Source organism: Oxyura jamaicensis, chromosome 3 (genome assembly GCF_011077185.1).
Source record: "Oxyura jamaicensis isolate SHBP4307 breed ruddy duck chromosome 3, BPBGC_Ojam_1.0, whole genome shotgun sequence".
NCBI classification, from domain to species: domain Eukaryota; kingdom Metazoa; phylum Chordata; class Aves; order Anseriformes; family Anatidae; genus Oxyura; species Oxyura jamaicensis.
In genome coordinates this window covers 721,986-741,823 of record NC_048895.1, presented here as the reverse complement: position 1 = coordinate 741,823, position 19,838 = coordinate 721,986, and the positions used below count along the sequence as shown (strand labels likewise).

The window sequence follows — 19,838 nt, the reverse complement described above, 5'->3', positions numbered from 1 at the left end:
GCGGGGAAGCTGATATTCACACAGCCAACCTTGCTTTATCAACTGAAAAACACTTTGCGCCACAGCTCACGTTATGTTTGTAATTATGCTAAGATATACCAAAGTTTTGTTTTCCATCAGACTGTTTGGCAACAGCGAGCATTTGAGTAGGAGCTGCCCTGCATTGCATGGAGTTTCTTAGACATTTGATCAGCAAAACAATACCGGGGAGATAGCATATGCAGTTAAACAGTGCTTTTTCTTCCCCCCAAAGTCTTACAAAACCTGTATTTCAGCAGCCGGCTCGTTTCCTATTGTCTCCCTCCCCCTGGGTGGTCCTTCCAGGGTGCCACTCGAGAGGGATACAATAATAAAAAGGGAAGGGGAAGGAAGGGACACCAACATAAAGAAAAAACAAAATGTATGACAATCTGCAGCAGGCTACGGATCAGAGGTCAGCAAACAAGAGGTCCTTCTCTTTTACAGGTTGCTTCCTGGAAACAGTCTGATTAAGCTGACAGCTTGAATTATGTGTTACATTTTGTAATGCACAATCCATCTGTGCTAAGTCCTCTTCAATGCAGCTGAAGCAGCACAGGCATAAGCTCTGCCTTTTTCCACCCCTTCAACACCAGCCTTAAAATAGTCATCATCTTTCCACACACTAATTCTCAGAGACCCTTTCCCCTCTCCTGCTCCCCATTTTTAAGCCCTTGAATAAAGCACTGGGTGCCCTGAGGAATGCCAAAAGGACATGGAGGCAGCGGGGTAAGTGCCCACCACAGGGAGAGTTGGGGGTGGCCCCAGCAAGTCCCCCATAGGGCTAGTGCCTGCCAGGCACCATGGGCTGGAGCAGAAGGCACCAGCTGGGAGAGTCATGAATGCAGCCTCCAGTCAGCACACCTGCCCCGCAGCACCCCAACACAGCCATGATTTGGCAGAACTCCCATCCTCAGTGACTATGACAGCAGTCGCATCACCCCACTATGGGCTGTAACCCAGTCTCTGAGACTGCCCTAGGAGACCCCTCCCAGCAGCATCACCTCTCCTTGGCCACCTGACAGCATTAGCCATCTGACAGCATGATCACGAGATTGCTGTTTTTCCAGCTAGAAAAGGCAGGCTGAAAAGAGCTTGTTAAAACAATGCCTCTAAAGTAAGGAAAGAAAGGAAATTTCCCCAAAACACTAAAACTTGGGACTTCCTGTCTTGAAACAAGAATTTTGCCTGTTGAGTGAGCAATGACCTCAAAACTATCTGCATAGTTTGTTATTTGTGTAATTGAACTTCACCTGCTAATTACTGGGAAAGTTTTCTCCAAGACTTTCAGCTCATGAATTATTTTGCAGGACTCAGGAACGTGCACCAAATTTCAAGTATGCTGGAGATAGACTTTAAAAGCAATTGGTTATCAATTCAATAATGTAGAGGCTACGTATCGCTCCACAGCATCTTACATGCCTGCCATTTCTGAAATTATCTGCATGTTAGTTTTCAGGTAAGACAAATTAAAATTTGTATCTCTTCTGCAGTAACACACAGCAGTAGAGATCACACTTGCATGGCCTTGAGAAACAGGTATTCAGCACAGTATAATGTGAGAGGAAACATTCACATTCTGGTTTTAGTCATGCTCCAGAGATAACGCAAACAGTGAAACCTTTCTTATAATTTAGCCGGGCTTCAAGAGCATTGCATAATATTTTCATCAGTTCATGAACAACTAGGCATCGCTAGCATCTACAGAGAGAGAACAAAAGGTTAAATTACCACCGCTCAGCTATGACTTCTCCAGCAAAGGCAAGCACTCTATGCAACTTCCCTGCAAAGTGTTATGATTAACAGGTGTTATACAAAAGAAAAACTGAGTAAAAGCTATTTAGATGTAAATTAGATGATGTTTCTATAGCAAGCAACAGTCTGATGCAAATGTGAAATGGTGAAGTTACACAAGTGTATATTGGTGCCCATTAGCTTCTGCTCAACGGGCATCTATTAAAAAACAGACTGATACTGAAATCAGCACCTAATACAATGTGAACATGGATACAGGAAGAACAGATGTGCTAAACAGATCAAGAAGATACAAACAAACAAGGAAAAAAGCACTGCAAAAAAAGTATTTCCTCACCCTCCATGGGTGAGCATGCTGTTTTCCTCTGTATGTGTTCTCTCCCCTGCCCACAGCCACCACTCCTCATTCAGCCTACAGGCCTCCTAGCGAGCCCTGCACCACTACAGCCGTTTCAGCTGGGCGCATGTCACATACAAGCAGGGCCAGCCCAAAGGTAAGGAAGCCCAGCACCAGTGGCATACAAGTGGGGAACACAAGGGGAGGGAGGTACATGAACTGGTAGCAAAGCTTTCACTATTTCTGTTGTGGTCAGGAAAAGCAGCACGTAAAGAGTGATTACTGCCTTCAAGGCACAAGACACAGCAATGCCAGCTCATGGCTCCTGTGTAGCTTGGAAAGACACCTGAGGACACCTCTGTGACAGGTACTGCCCCGCCGGGCTGGGGATTGCAAGGACATACCCATCTGGTGCCAGGCTGCCCAGGGGCTCCTCTTCTGCTGTGCAGGGGCTAGATGGCTCTGGAGAGGATACTTCTGCAGGGTGGGTGCCTCCAGCCCATGTCCTACTCCCTGCTGGCATCAGCATCCCCTCACCTGGACACACCAGGGGCTTGCTGCTGCTGTCCACACTCACTGTCTTTGATGGTTGCCCATTACTCAGGCCATCCTGGGGTCCTGTAGAACAATAACCACCACAAAAAATTACTCCCAAAACATTAGCAGGACCAAGGAATGAATCATGGTGCATGGGATTAAGCCAGGATGAGCCACTTGGTGCATTCTCCAAACTCATTTGTAGGCATGCGCAAGCACCCCTCTTGCCTTTGCTTCACTGTCAGGCTTTCTGTGTCCTCTCCCCACATCCCATGTCCTTCTACGCTTCCCTCGCAAGGGGGAGTTTGGGGAGGCCCTGGCTGCACTCCCGGCTTAGATTTGCAACTGGAAGCAGGTGGGAGAGATGCCCAGCACCAGCCAAAAGGAACCCTGCCATGAAGACCATCTACCTCTCCAAACTGCATCTGGAGAAGAAATTAAAAAAGAAGCTTGAAAAAGCTTTTATTGAGAAAGCTTCAAAAAAGCTTTTCTTATGGGGAGAAAAATGCACCTGAAGAGGCTTCTTTCAGTTTTTTTTTTTGTTTTTTTTTTTAAAAAAAAAAAAAACTTGCAAAAGAAATGCCGGCCCAGAGGCTCTTAAATTCAGCACATTAATTACCTTTTCTAAAGAGGGAGAATACAGGGCTGAACCATGTGCCAAGAAAAAAAAAAAAGAAAACACCTACTTTTTAAAAAACACCAAAACTGAATGGACCAACAATTGCTGGAATAAATTAGCATTGTCACAGAAATACCCAGTTTTCCATAAAATTCACCGTGGGTTTGAGTTAAGCAGTATTCATGCAGCTGCTTATGGTACAGCATCCAGCATTCTGCTCAGCTCAGGCCCAAATTATGGAGGGCTGTGACAAACAGCAGCCGGCGCCAGGACCTCCTCTCCTTGCACAAAGCCTGGCACACGTTGCTCCTGCTATGTAGAGTGGAGCCAAGCGTCTTCTGCTCCCCTCACTTGCAGCACAAAGGGCCAACTTTCAGGAGCTGAAAGACTATGCTGTACAAATTCAAACCTGGCTGACATCAGCCTGCTCGCTCTGTAATGTGCGCTTGGCAGCAGACCCAGCGAGCCCTGTGAGCAGCCCAAAGGGATTACCGTGCTGTGACAAAATGCCCATTTTAATTTCAAACCCAGCTGCACGGTTTCTCTGAAGGCAGAGGTACCCCACTGCAGAAATGAAAGGAGCCACACACCACTCTTCCAGCTCTTCCAGCCACACACCACTGACCCCTTGCACCGTCCTTTGGGCAGCACAGAGCTGCCAGCAGAGCCCAGGGGCCACCGGTCCCCCCCAGCTACAGCATGGACAGCCTCTCACAGCAATGCAGAAGTGGAAGTGTGCCAGGTGAAAGAAAATCAGAGGTGAATAGATTTCTTTGGGAAAGAAAAAGCAATAGGGAGGGAGAGAAAAAGCAAGTAGTACAGAAGATTATCAGAAGACGGGGATGCCAGCTTTCATCCATACAGAAAGCCACGATCATTACAGGAGAGCAGCAGTCCCTTCATCACTAGGGTTGCCAACAATTTCCATTAAAAAGCTCCATTTTAGCTATTCTTATACAGCTTGGAAAACTAGTTTACATCAAAAATCACTATGTTAACTGGCAGAGCATGGCATTTCTGCCAGGTCTTAAAAATTGAAAAAACTGTTACTGGGCGACAAATCTTTGTCACCGCAACTTCGAGAACAGGTCTGTTAGCTAACTGCAAAAAAAGAAGCCAAGCAAAAGGTAAGAATTTGGGAAGCAGCCTTCAAGAGGAAGCACAGTCTTTCATCCCTGTGAGATAACATCCCAGCTGGAGAACCTGCATCACATCTCTCAAGAAAGCATGAAACAAGGCAGAACAAGTAATAGTTAATTCAGCTTCATTCATAGAAATGATGGTTCTTGATCTACATTTCCAAATCTCATTTTCAGAAGTGGATGAGCTATTCTGCACAAGCATTTGAAGGCGAAGGAAATCAACCTGAAAGAGAAGTCACCTATGCTGCCAGTGAAATAAGTTGACATTAAAACTCTTAAAGTGAGGCTCAAACTACTTCAAGCCAACTGTGGTCACATCAGAGACAAAGTCTTCGCTTTCTAATAGAAGTGCCATCACCTAGTTCTCAGGTTAGACTTGAGCAAGTCTCACATCTGCTAGAAGAACAGCATGCCACAGATGGATGAGGAGGCTTTATTTTACAGAAGAATCATCCAGCTGAGCAGACAGCATCCAGCAGGACCCCTCTAAACTTTGAGATCCATCTTAAGCAGGCTGCCAGGACAAAGCAGCCTCATAGGAGCCACTGAAAGTGACTGTAGAAGGTCTTGCACTGGTGCAGAAAGCCCAGTACAGCTGCTTGCTCTCGGTTGTGGCCTTGCACATCCTTCTCCTCCCTTTTGTCTGCTCACGGTGAAGAGCAGAAAGAAGCAAAAACTCTGAGGGATGGAGCAGGAGATGATCAACAGCCGCTCTGCCAACAGAGGTAAGCAAACCACAGCAGAAGCATAGAGCTGTCTTGCATCAGAATACCCCAGCTGAAAAGTGAAAAACTGAGCAGCTTCAGCACCCAGTGAGCCTGTAATGAATGGCCTGCGAGGAAATACAGCCAAAAGGAAAAAAAAAAAAAATAAGTGAGACTAACACTATACTTCAAGCAGAATACAAGAAGTGTAGGAAAAAAACAGCAGCCTGGGGCATCTGTTTGGGATACACGTGCTCCAGCATAGTCAGGCAGAAGCTCCATCATACCTGGGATGCTTTCCTGGTCTTCCTCTGAGATGCTGGGCTCAGCAAGAAATGCCACAGGGATGGGCTGCTTGTAGTCTTCTGCACTTGCTACCAGGTGCTCACAGGCCACCTCCTCCTCCTCCTGCTCCACTGAGGTGTCACTGTTTAAGTCAGCCATCCTGCTCTCCACACTTACTCTGCTGGGTGACAGCAAGCGGTATTCAGCAGGATTCCTGTATTCTGTGAAATTAGTAAGGCTGCTGTGCATGCTGCTCTCTGCCAATGCCACCCTGGATGTGATGGGCATTTTCTCCCGCACCAGGGCATCTGCCTTCCCATCTTGTTTGTCAGGTTTATTTGTACATGGCATGTCACTGCCCACTCGCGGGAGGCATCTGTCTGTCTTGTCACTGCTCGGCACTGCCTGTCTGTGGGAGCAGGGCTTGGGCACTGAGCAGCTCTCAGCAGCCTGGGGGGCTTTCTGCTGCATGCTCCAGGCAGCTGACGTGTGGCGGCCCATAAAGATTGTTGCTGGGTGATATAAGCCTCTTGACATGGCTGTCCCGGAGTGAATTCCTGTCTGTCTCACAACCCACGGATTCTGGAAGACATAGGAGGAAGATGGCTTAAGGAAACAAGCAGGCAGCATTATGTACCTGGAGTTTCTCAAGGACTGCAGAGCGGTTTCCTGGAGAAAAAAATGTCACACAAGGATTTTCTATACTATTGCTTTGATACACAGAAAACACTTTTTTGTCCATTTGCTTTAAAAGAAACAGAAGGAGTAGACAAGCTTATTTGTGCAAAATGCTACAACCAGCAAAGGTGAAGCCCCCCATGCCCAATACCGGCATTCGTTACCTCACCACATCTGAAATTAAGCATATGACACCCAGAAAAAGTATTTGCAGAAAAATAATTCTTAAAGATAGATGATGCTAACATAAGCTGATGAGTCTGTCATCTCCCACACTGTAGACACAGTTTCAGCTGCCAGCAAGTTGGCACTTCATGCGCCTTTCTGTTGGAACTGCCATAGAGCTGCTGCTGAAATCCCACCTCAGACACAGCTCCTAGCCATTACAACAGCTTCATGTCCTGGCAACCACCTCTTCCTTTGGTTTAAAGAAAAATCCCATAAAGCTAGAAACCCCACTACCCATTTCCTCTTGTTCTCAAGTGCTCGTGAAAGCCACATGCCCAAACATCCCAGTGATCACCCCCCTCCCTGAGATGGCATGCCAGCACTTGTGATGCTGGGGGCTGTCCTTCCCAGCGGCCCAGCTCTGGAGATGCTCCCTGTCCTGCTGGGGAGTGAAAGCAACAAGAAGCCACCTCTACAACACCAGTGTTATACGCAACTATGCAAACATGACAATGGGAGATGTGGCTCCAAGGCATCCTCCAGAATACACCAGTCCCTTGAATGCAGCCATGGCAGCTGGCCAGCCCCAGCCTCACAGAGAGGCACCACTACCAACAATCCTCATTGGCCAAGCCAAGCTTTAACATTCAGGACATCTTAGAACTTTTCTGTTTGTTTTTCACTTCTGTCTGATGCAGCAATACCACCAGCAGTGAGACCAAAGTCTGCATCAAGGGGCATCCTTCTCCAAGCAGCACTAGCAATAGAAGTTCCTGGACATACAGCATGGCACAGATGGGTCTTCAAGAATGCAGCAGGATAGGGAGGAGTCCCCAGAGAATCTGAAACCTACATCTGTCTTCACTTGTCTATATATCCAGCTTCACTCACGGTATGTTAACAAAGCAAGGAAGAGTAAGGAAAATCTTTTTATTCATTGTCTTCTGTTCTTTCCCCCATTTAATCCACACCAAACAGGAAGAACTACTGAGCTAACACCAAGCAGATGAAATTGTATTTTCCACAAGAGAACTTTGGGCGCCAAGTGGAAATATTTCAAATGACACTTTCATCCAAGAACTCTGTTGAACCTGCATAAAAATCACTTCCAACAACATAACCACTCTGCTTCTACATTCCAGGGTTTTAATACTTGCTTTTTGCTCTTTGTAAGCTTACCCAGTGAGAGCAATTTAGAAGGAGTGGCTACCACCACCAGAAGGTCACTGACAGTTTATGCAAAGCCAAAATTTGTTACCGTAATGCCCTTGTTCATACTAAGCACGGCTTGCTTTTCAGCCCCAAATCACAGAAAGCAATTTACAGTCACCTCCATACCTCTCTTCTCTCTTGTTGGCTGACCTCTTCCTACCACACAAAGTCAGCTGCCAAACACAGCTTAAAGGAAACAAAGGCATCTTGTCTAGTCTTTGACCGTTTCATTAAAAGGTTCAAATTCCACATAACAAGAAACAGAACAAAAAGCCACGGAGTTATTTTTAAGTAGTAAAGATTTGCTACAGAGATCAAGTTCACAACTTATTCTATCTCCACTACTCTTGGGTTCCTCCTAATTACTTTTGGGGTCTTGGACTTGGTGCTTTAAAACACAAGTATTTTATGGATTTAGCAGCTCCCGAGTTTAGTGTTCCAAAACAAATGCAATTCAATCAGGTACAACAAGTGCTTCATAGCACTTAGCAGAAGTACATTGCCAACAAGCTCCTTCTTGTTTACAGAAGAAAAAAATCTCTTCACCGCCTTTGCATTCTCTGAACAACTGTATGACAGATAAGGTTGGCTGAGGTACAACTTTTACCACCAGAAATGAAACAGTAGAAACCTGTAGATGACCTACCTAAAACAGCAAAGTTATCAGTTACTGAATTTCGTGGCACTCAAACGGAAGCTAAGTGAACCCTCTCACAAAGCACACTTATAGCCCTCTTTTTGGTTGTGGAATGGAGGGAATACATGCAGGCTCCCCACTTGCTCCTCCACTAACAATCTTTTTTATTATTATTAAAGTGCTTTGAAGAGAACAAAGTCCCTTCCATTAGGGCTTGTAAGAGGGCAGTGTTTCTGCTTGGCAGCAGATTACCTAAACCAGCGAGGTGAAGTTTGAAGTTGAACTAGAGACACTATGGTCACCTTGTGACGCCTGTTCAGGGAAGGATGCTTGGCCACTCAAAAGTGTTCCTGGTAGGTACCCTATCCCCAACATCTAACAGATACGTCATTCCCAAGATGCATACGTCCAAGGATTTCAAGAAAATGCTTCAAAGTTGAAGTCAGACTTCACTGCACAAAGGTTTCAGAACCCCAAATTACATAGCTCGTTCAGCCAAGAAGGACCTCTTCAATACAGGAACTCTGCTACAACATTTAGTGTTGTTGCTGCCATTACACTGGGCTTCAAAATAACAGTGTTCAAGCCCTTTCCAAGTAGGAATCATGGTTTTCTAGATCATTAGATTTCTAGTTCAGGTATATGATTTACAAGATTAAAGGTTCCCATAAAAAACAAGAGTCCAAAAGTATGCGCACCCAACACCTCAGAGAAGTGCTTAATATTCACATTGGTGCTTTAGGAGCACAGGGATACTGAGCACCTCTAGAAAATGCATTCTTTTATTGTCCATCTTGGTCTGCAATGCTTGTGAGCACATGCTGCATAGAAGCTCAGCGCATCGTCCTGTCAAAGCCAGTTGGCGCTGACACCTGCACAGGAGGGTGAGCTGACATCCAAGCTGGCACTACAACACATTTCTAATGTAAGATTAGGCTGATTTCAAGTGAGGTGAAGGTAGTGGGAAATAAACACAGTCAGGCTGAAAAACATGGAGTTATAGGAGATCTGAGACACAGCATATAGACGAGGCAAAAGGATGCACAACCTAGTTGAACTTACCTTCATACTTAAGAAGGGAGATAAGAAGGAGAAAAAGGGAATGGGGAAGAAAGTTCACAAACAAGCTATAATTGTAATTCTGTACAAAGCAGCAAGTATTTGTATTGTCCAAAACATTTTTTTTTTTCTTTTTAAGTCTAAGTCACTGTGATCTTTTGATGTTCTAGTATTTATGTAGAAACAACTTTTCTATAGGTTAAAAATAGCATCTCCTACACCAACTGCTTTTAATCAAAGAATCCGGTATTCAAAATTAAACTCACCTTTTCACATGTCTGAATTAAAAATTTAATTCACAAACTGCTGGAGGTCTGCTTATATAGGTCAAGGTTGCTCGGGTTCATTGCTTTGTATATTACATTTTAAAGAATGCTCTAAATTCAAGGTTTTTAACTTTTTAATCTATAGGAAAAACTTCCTGTAAACTCAGATTAACGACTGCTAACGCACTGAAGAAAGAAAAACGAAAACCTTCCTCCTACTATAAAAACAAAATAGTGTGGCCTCTGTTTCTTTTCTGATAAGAGTCTTAAATACCAAACATTTAACTGCATAATAACATTTACTGGCAGCCAGGCAGCCTGCTTAGCAGATATATAAAGCAGGTAAAAGGAGAAAAAGTTAATTTCTTGGCTGAATGATTCCATCGGTAGCTATAGGGCAAACTAGAAAGTCTTTTAGTAAAGTAGCAGTTGATTCTTCTATCAATCTGCAGCACACATACTCTTCCAAGGAATGCATTAAATATGAAAATCATATCCCGTTATCATCTGTTTCCAGCTTTCAGCCCAGTAAGCTTTTCTTAATGAATGCTGTAGCCTAAGGGACAAGCATGCTGTTGGCTTTTCTGAATAATGGAGTGATGCTACCATTTTTGCTTATTACAATATCGACTAGCTGAGGGGGTTTCACACAGTCACAAGTGACTACTCTTGCCAGCATGCTCCAAGTTATTACAAGATGTTTTTAGACATTTCATCTAAAAGAGCTTTACTGCTTTTAGTGAAGAAAACAGCTATGGTCTTGAACTGTATCATTTATATGGAGATAGGAGGAGGGATTAGAAGCCTGCATTACTGCAGATATATAGCAGAATATATTTAAGTATTCCTTGTCAGTCTTTTTGTCTGTTACTTAGATAGGCAATCTTTTTGCTTCTTCTGAGAAAAGGTCAAAATGCACAAAATTGTAAAAAACACTACAAAAATCAACGGCTGCATTTTTTAAAATATCATTCATTAAGAATACCATTTGCACATTATAACTTCTGTGCTGAACAAAAAACACCACAAACATTTAGAGTTTTCTCCCCCTTTTTAATCAAAATAATTGTACTTTTTACTCAGATTCTCTGCTTCACTCAGGCTCTAAGCAATATTTCACTACAGCTGCCACAACAAAAAATCCCCACAAAGACCGCTTAGCCCTGTCTGCCTCTTAATGCAGCAGCTCAGTGGAAAGAACATCAGGCTAATAAAACGTGTTTCCCCCCCACACACACACTCCGCATTACCTGCTTGTTGTATTCTTCCTCGTCACCTCGCGCTGACAAGTTGCCCTCTCGAAGCGATAACACACTTTTAATTTCTCTCCCGTACCATTCCTAAATGTGAAAAAAAAATCCATTACATAAAATTGGAGGAAAAAAACAGCCAACCACAAATCAGTAAATATTGCTTTCTGAATTATGCACTTTCAATTGTAGTATCCTGGCATCATTTTTTGCTTGGTCTAGGTTTAAAAAAACAGAAACCCCCTTTTCTCCTAGTTTTTACCACTTACCTGAACAAATGCTATGACTTGTACACAGTCTTCAGTAGGTTTTTCATACACATTTATTCATTCACCTAAGAAGTCTACAAAGTAGTAGTAACTTGCTGATTCAAATTTACTTAATCACAAATTTGTTTTGTAACACCACATTATTATTTCTGCTGTATCAAGACAATGATTCCACCGCTTTGGGATTACTTTGGGATTAAGTGAGCTTCAGAATTTGTTTTTCTTTTATGTACATCTTACAACTCATTGAGCTCTTATAAGGAAAAATGTATGGCAGATGCTATAAAGAGCAGCCCAGCATGAAAAGCAACTTGCTCTAATGTTACTAACAAACAACTGCATAAAACATTTTCACCTTCACTACATTGTTTAATTGACCAAATGTAATGCATTCATAGTAGGACTACTGCTTAAAAGCCAGGCACATGCAGCACTTATAATTAATCCTGTTTGTTAGTAAATGTAAACCCCAGTAACAAGTTACACTGGTCCTGAATGAAAGCACTTCAACACCTATTCTGCATCAAGTAATATGTATAAAGATAAATCTTTAGAACAATTAACTTCACCAACCCTGCACGTCATACCAATGGTGTACTCAGCAAGTCTGCTGCCTTCCAGGCAATGGAAGCCTTTCATAAAATTATAGATATCAACTTTTAAGAAACAGAATCTAACCACCCAATAATTAAATTCAAAAGAAACTCAGATATAACTACTGGATTTTCCTGAAAGCTTGAGTGATTTTACTTCAACTCCCCAAAATTACTGAACAGACTGCAGACGAACACTGGGAGAAAACAAAAAAGAAAACAACAAAACAGCAAATCTTTCAAAAACAAAAAACTTTTTTCAGCTACAGCAAGTAATAAATTGTGTGCATAATTATGATAAAGCACTCTTAAAGGACATTCTCTCTCAAGCAAAAAAAAAAGAAAAAGTAATAATTTCTGTCAGTGTACTTCCATGCTAGATTAAATGATTACATGCCTCATAATTCTCCACAACAAGGTAGCTTTTCATAATTGTAGTACAAAGAGTATGTAATCTGTGCTTTGTTCAACAGCTCAGAAAAAGCAAGTCTAAGCCAGCAAAAATAAAATGGATGGCACAGAAATATCAAAATGGAAGCAATGAATGAAAACACCGCATGCATATCAGCCCATGGCACAGCTGTGACTCACAGAAATACATTGTAACAGCCTACCACAGGGGGAAACTCAAACTAGTATTCAGGAGGGTTGCTAAAAAAAAAAAATCCCTAAAACACAACAGGGAAAATCTAGCATCACAAAATACTCCTGACCTCAATCTGCTTTAAAACAAAACAAAGAACCACAAGGGACTCGCACACCCACCCCAGGGACAGTCTTTAAACTGTACGTCACTAAGCTGAAGCAAAGAAAAGATGTTTCATCAATGTCACCAGACCCAACAGGCTATAAAAATTACCAGACATTGACAGGAATATAGCTGTGCAAGGAAGTTATGAATGTAGGTATGCAGCCACGTGATGCTTGCCAGACAATTGGTTTATGACTGTAAGTCAATTGCAACCATGAGAGAGATCTACATCTTTGGAGAGCTTCCTTACTTCCAAAGGCAGGGAGAGCAGCTATTAAGCCCCCGGGCACCTGCTCTGTACACTGAAGTCCATGACAACACAAAAAGTGACCTTCCAAACTGGAAACATAAGCATAAACCCACTGCCATCTCAAAGGGAGTGTTAATCAACATGAACAGCTCTCATCACTCCGTCTCAAAAGGGATACTGAGGACATTCCAGAAAAAGCATTAATAATTACTACAGGCTAAAAATTCCATTTGAAGAGACAAAGAAAAGATTAGGGCTATTTACTTTAAGATGAGCATTGGAAGGCAGTGTTAATATATTGTGAGTTACAACTAATGGCAGAGTAGTTTGAAACCAGCTAGTCATTTTGCTTAATACAAAACCAAGATTCTTGATGCAATCAGAGACACTAATTTAAAAACATTATGTTTTTAACCACAGTACAAAGTTAGAGTGTAGGACTTGTTACATTACACTGATGCAAAGAAGCTTATAAGGATTCAAAGACCCTTCATTAACATTAGTATCAATAGTTGAGAGGATTTTTGAAAGGACAGATTCACATTTCAAGTCATACATTTATCTACTGAAAGGAACTTTCTAAACGAAGAACTGCATTCAAAGGCTTTCTTGTCCTGGGCAGCTACTGAAAGCCAAGCCAGACAGTAAGAAAAAAATAAAGCACATTGCTGCTTCTACAGCCCTACTTCAGAGTAAGCTCTAATAATGCTTCCTACTGTTGTTTCCAGAGCATACTATGAGAAAAGCTTAAAAAAAATATTTTAAATGAAGGTTTACTTGTTTTTAAACTTCTACATCGCTTTACACTTCCTCCCTCCTGCTCCCTGTTTATGTTGCAGTCTGATTCTTTCCTTCTCTCACCTTTTTTCAAAAGTGCTCATACAGCAAATAATGGGGAAAGAAAGGTAACTGTAAACCCCCAGCTCAGTCAATCCACACTTTTCTTTCAGCCCTGTATTACTGTCATCCAAAGGTGCTGGTGCATATTTCTTGAACCCAAACACAGGATTTTTTAAACACCTCCTTTCAAAAGGATCATAGTCTAAGCTCTACTGTCTCAGATGAAATTGCATGTGTCCCTGAGCAGGAAAAGGAAAAACCCAGTGTACTTGGATAAGGTTGTTCCAGTTTTAATTCAAACTGCATTTCAGACAAATAAAAGCCATCACAGCTGAGTTCTAGACAACCACACATTATTGTGTTAGTATCACACAACAGGGGCTTAAAACACCCTAACTACTAGTCTGTTTCCTCCCCTCTTTTATTCTGGCAAGTTAAAAAAAGTGGCAGAATCACATAAGCGTCCCTACCAAATGTTTTCAAGAAGTGCTACTTGTCTTAGTAGATACAAACACATTTCCCTCCCAGAAAAAAAAATATTTGATTTTTCAGCCCCCCCAAAACTTGACTCCATATATAAATGGCATGAGCACAAGCCATTTTTATGAATCTGAGATCATTTCCAATCTATATCACTTTGTAATATCCCAAATTATTCTTCGGTTAAGTAACACAAAATAGTAACATCTCAATTACTCAAGGTGATGAAAACTCCCTGGGTTTTAATTTACCAGCCCAGAGAAAAAGTTCAAAGTTTTACAGCTCTGAAGGCAAATGAATCAAACATATGTACACGTAAAACCATTACAAGCAAAGACCTAAGTGATTCAACAGGACTGTCTAATAATAAAACTAAAACTGACTGCAAACTCATTTTAAATCTGCTTTAGTCCAGATAGTTCCAACACAGTAATTTGTTTTAACAGAAGTCACTTACTCTTACACCTTCTTTGTTGGTGAAGAGAGTGTAATAAGTAGAGACGAGCCTAGCTATGGCTACTCAGGGCAATCACACCAACAGAATTAAAAATATGTCCTAAAACAGCTTCAGTGAAATATATTGTGGCTTTTTAGGTGATAGAAAGCCTTAGTAAAATATAATGTTAATGAAAAGTTTATGAAAATATTACAACTCTAGTACTCTTTGTCCTAACCTAGACCTGTTGTTTTATTACCACTGTAACTCCAAACACACGATACAATCCATCTCCACAGTTTTTTGACGTCAGTTCTCCCTCACTTCTGAGAAACTCATAAGGACACTGCACTGTACTACAGGCCAAATGTACAGTTCTGTGAAGTGCTACTGACTATCTCTGCAGCTACAGTTGTGTCTACTACCTCATTTACTAGTACAGTTTGGGTTTATTTCAAATTCCGCTTTAAGCACTCTTAAACATGGCATGAAGTTTCACCAGCCTGGATGTGCAAAATACACAGAAGCTATTCAGCAGCCCCTGTAGTAATAACAAGCACTAATGCAGTAAGTCTTCTAGAAAGTTACTTCCATCTTCTGAATTAGCTCCGAACTTGAAGTTTTCATATGAGCTTCAAACTGGTTTAATTCCTTTAAAATGGCCTGGTTCTGCAGAAGAGCTCTTTTTTGTCGTTCGTTTATTTCTTCCAAGTATTTTTTCAGCTTCATGTACTTTAGTTTCATTCTGCAAGGGGAAGAAGAATATGTACTTAAAGAGTATGAAATTAAAACAAACATTTCTATTACAACCACCTTTCTTCAGGCACATACATACTAACACTTATGTACGAGCTGCCCAAGCGTCCAAAGCTACATTATACAACCAAAAGGACATCACTGTTATATAACTTAAGTTTAAAAAGGATTTTTGGTTTGGTGCTCAAAAAGATAAACACATTTCAAAAACTTCATAAGTTTGTTCAGAATGGGTTATGCTTTGAATTAATGTGATACGCATGTCTAAAATGAAAACTGTATTTAGAAGAACACATTCTGCAAGTCAAACATACTGTGACCTACAGCTGTGGTTTCACAACTGCTTTAAGCCAACCTAAATCCATGTTGTCACCAAAAGGGACATCTCAGTCCAGGCCTTTCTTCCTTTTTTGTGCCAATACTATATACTATGCACCCATGGCAAATTAGGCCAGGAGCAATCCAACTGGAAATCCGTTTGAACTATTTCTCACCCACCAAAATACACAGATTCACTTTCAGACAGACCTATTTTCTTGTCTGATTATAAGGCAGCTGGACAAGTATTAGTGTCAAAGGGAACATGTGAACCAAGGGCAGACAGGATCTCATCTATTTAGGGGTCAGCCTGCCTATAGGTCAGCTTAAATTGGTTGTGAAATTGCAACCTAACCTCCCCCCCCCAAAGTGCCAATATCTTGACAGACACTCCAGTTCAAATTCTGTTGGATTAAAATAAATCAAATTAAAAGTGAAAACAAAGTACACATCTATGTTTCCCCACCTGCTGAGGCATTTTTTCTTCAAGATAATCTCAATTTTCTACTCTAAAGTCCCTCTTTCAGAAGAGGAGTCTCCAAGGGATTTGGCCATGATTGCACCTAGCCTTCAGTCACTTGAACTAAAATTGAAGAGTCACCTCTTTGGCTTTACAAAACACAGCTAAGGAAAGAAACACTACAGAAACAAGAATGCCTAAAAATCTGCTCTTCTCTGGAATCCAGGCGCCTTTACTAGCAAGCTAAGAGACTCCCATCCATGCAGACACCACAGTCCAGATCCTCTTCTGGAAGGGAGGCTTCTGCAGTCACTGTTTCAAAGAAACAACATGTGCTTTTCATACTATTTTCTTTTAAAAACAGATTTATGGCAAAGTTCTTCCCAAACTCAAAAAAAAAAAAAAAAGAACTACATAGGATATAAGAAAGCTAGGATCTTTTGATACTCATATGCTCACTGGAAGGCCATCAGTTCTGGAACCTGTTCCCCTCCATTCTAACTTGCTAAGGGCAGGAATTTCACAGTTCAAAGATAAAAAAGAGATTAAAAAAAAGAGAAGCTTTGTTCATAAGAGAAGCAACCACATTGAATTAAACTTAACAGGTAATTTGATAACTGGCAGCAAGTTCAAATTATTTGGTCTTCCTCAATAAGGCTATCAATAGCGATGCTTATAACCTCATGCATGTTATATATAACAGTATCCATAGGACAAGAGAATGCAAACACAGAAATCTGAACAATTGTTGAACAATCTGAACACAGCCAGAAAAACAAGTGTTTGCGTTTTTTTCTTACCCTCCCCGTTTTGTTTTGTTTTTTTTTTTTTAAAAAAAAAAAGACTGTATGTGCAATTCACATTAAATAGTTAATGCAGAAACAATCCAGGGAGCTAGGACCAGAACCTAGAATATCCTGTAGTACTTCCTAAAACTTTAAGACATTCTAAGACCCTAGAACTTTGTAACGCAAAGCGCTAGAAAGGAAAAGCTTTCTATTTTTAACACTACAGTGATTTTGGGAAAAGTTGCACAAAACTAATTTGCATGTTATTACTAAGACTGTAATATTTCAATATTGATAGAATAAGGTAGTTATGTTACCAATGAAGTCTTCTGCAGTAACTACAAGGCATTTTAAATGTCATGTAAGATTCATATGTATATAATGTTACTGTTACAAAAACAATGTCAAGATAACATTCTAAAAGCATCCTGTGATACTGAAGTCTTTGTAACTGAAGAAGTCTGTAACAAGTTTTTTTTAATAAACTTACAGGTATGCATCAGATTTTTTGTATCCCATCAGTTTTCTTTCCAATTCCAGCCTTCTGGTTTCACTAGAAGAAAGTAAACAAAAATATTTCATGATTTAAATTCTCAAAACACAAGAAATCAAACATTACACAGAGCATAAACTTCTCAGAGTATGGAACACATTTCTCCTACAGATTGGCAGTCTTACGTCTTGCTCTGCCAGCCAAGCTTGTCACAAAAAAAAAAGTTTTTACTTCCCTCTCTGCTCCTCACTGGAAGAAGAGCTAGGTTGTTTAAAAGAGAGGGCAACAAAGAGATGACAATGCGTAAACATGTATATATCCATTTAAACCCCAATAGCAGAGCCAAAAAGACTCCTGCACAGTTTAAGTTCCTATTTCAGGTCCTTTCTCCAGCAGCCCCTGGAGGTGCTCCAAGCACCGAGATCCTCTCCCCCCGTCCGAAACACTCTACAAACCACCTTCAACACAGGAAATATTTAGCTTAACTTGCTCAAACAGGCAGTATTTTATGTAATAGTTTTTAACTTAAAATCAGCTACATATTTCAGACTCACGCATTAAAATCTAGTACATCTAGAGATACGCTAGCATTACCTGCTGGAACCACTAAATGGCAACAGATAAAAATAACAAAAAAAAAAAATATGGTTGTTAGAATGCTGTGGGGCCATCTGTGCCTGCCAAAAGCATTGCAATGGTATAGATCCACGGGGAAATTCATACTGCTTGAGAATAAACTCCATGCCTGACCGGCAACGTATTTCAGTTACCCATTTTCAGACGGGGTAGGACAGAATAAAGGTGTTAATATTAGTTAATGACTACAAACTGTTTCTGAAAATGAGCAACTACCCCATCAGCAAAAGACAATTGATGAGACAAGGGCTTCCAGTAGACTCACACTACAAGTCCTGCAACAATCAAAGCAAGTACCTTAAGTTGTTCATTAAAAATAATCACCAGCTTTTATTAGCTAGGAAGGCTGCATAGGTGAGAGAGCTATGGGCATACACGAGATTGCATGCAGCCATACGGCTATGCATGCTTTTCCATGGATCCATGCACTCCCCTACAAACGCGCATGTCACAGCCACACATATTTGCCTCCTCCCAGTTGCCCTACACAGAGGAAAGCAAGGAAAACCTTCTGTCTGCAAGATCAAGGCATATATTTTATCCATCTGATCCTGCCACTGTCTGAAACAAGATTACGTTTTCATGTCATGTATGCAATTTAAAAGCCACGCTTCATCTGGGATCTCATCCTTTCAATTTCCTTTTACATGATGGACGGCTAAGCAAAAGCAGATTTCAAGATCTTGTTTTTACACTTCTAGAAGTAATTTTCATGACTCAACGAAGAACACTGTGATATCCTGATGGATGTAAGAGCCAACAGATGTGAACAGCCATTGGCTCCAATCCTGTTTCTCCTCCTCTGATACCACAGGTTGCACAGCACATCGCACTCCCTGGTTCCTGAGAGATCATTTCCTTTCTACCAGAGTCCCACTCGCTAGTCAGTGCTACAGATGTTTAGATAGCCCCTGTGTATATAAATAAGGTCTTCTCTAGAGGGAAGACAAAGTATAAAAACCCTCAGGTATGAGCTTCACAGCATTTGACTATCATCATTACAGATGCCTGAAATAGTTACTGCAACACTTGGGGTGTTTTGCTGAACGCCTCTGTCCAAGCAGTGATTTGGAAGCCATCAAAACTATTTTGTTTGGTAGCCCAGATTCCGACAAGGTCCAGTGCAGTTTCTTAGTGGCAGTGGCAGAAGTGAGACTTGAAGCAATATAGAAACTATTTTGACCACTCCATTACTATACCACCTCCCTTTTTACCTGAAAAATAAAGCTCTCAGCCTGAAGCTTCTATTTGCTTCAGGTTAAAGCACTGCAAACAGCCAGTTATAAACTTCATTCTTAAATGGGCAAAAATAGAATACTTCAGGACTTCATAAGGATCCAGGTGATTTTTTTTTAAACAACCCTGAATCTTCAGTCTGCAGAGAAAGCATGTTTCTTTGGGATTTGAAAGCAGAATTAAATTTACTGTTCAACCACAAGCTCTGGCTAATCTCTGGCATTTCACCAGGCATCGACCTGTAGTGATAGCTGATCCTTCACTTCCTATTCAGAGCAGCAGGACCTGCCTCAATATTTTTTGAGATACTGGGCCCTAGACTCTTTGTGCTTCAGTTCTGCATCTATAATATAGGAATAACAATACTACTGTGATGACACCCTGTTGAGAAAAGTACAGAGAAAATTGCGAAGCACTTAGATACAATGCAATCTTTCCATAGAAGTAAGAAATGTAATTTTTACAGTTGTTTTTCTACACCAATCTGACATTAAATCAACTGTTGAGCACTGAGCTGTATCCAACAGCCTATCCTGGCACCTGGACAACGTCTGCTCAGGGCATGCCAGTAGGTATCATGTAAGACTTTGGCCAGAAAGACAAAACAAGCCAATTAACCAACTACAGCATTCAACCCACTTCTGTAAAAGGTGCAAGCAAGCAAGCAAAAGAGAAACAAAGAGTTGTGTTTGCAGGTAGCCAGTTTTCTGAAGAACAGCACAAGCTAGCTTTCTCAGGGAGGAAAAGAGGTGGCACAGACTCAGAGCGGCAGCCACTTCACCACTCAAGTCCTGGAGAAGCAAGATGCTCAAAGCCTCCTGCAGGCAAATCCAATCCCCCCAGACAGGTTCAAGTGGGCCTGTTC

The 19,838-nt window shown here is 41.4% G+C and overlaps 1 protein-coding gene across 6 annotated transcripts in view; it reads right to left on the bottom strand.

Moving 5' to 3' along the window:
- Positions 1-19,838, bottom strand: part of KIZ (kizuna centrosomal protein) — a 58,865-nt gene that overhangs the window by 26,192 nt on the left and 12,835 nt on the right. For 5 of the 6 annotated variants that reach the window (XM_035321026.1, XM_035321025.1, XM_035321028.1 and 2 more), the window contains 5 exons: positions 17,099-17,161; positions 14,878-15,031; positions 10,668-10,757; positions 5,400-5,979; positions 2,515-2,728 (listed from right to left, as the gene is read on the bottom strand). In XM_035321026.1, the coding sequence (XP_035176917.1) occupies positions 2,515-2,728; positions 5,400-5,979; positions 10,668-10,757; positions 14,878-15,031; positions 17,099-17,127 (1,067 nt within the window). In that variant the 5' untranslated portion in view covers positions 17,128-17,161. Of the gene's footprint in view, positions 1-2,514; positions 2,729-5,399; positions 5,980-10,667; positions 10,758-11,509; positions 15,032-17,098; positions 17,162-19,838 lie in introns of those variants that run through there. The other variant, XM_035321029.1, reaches the window with a different exon arrangement.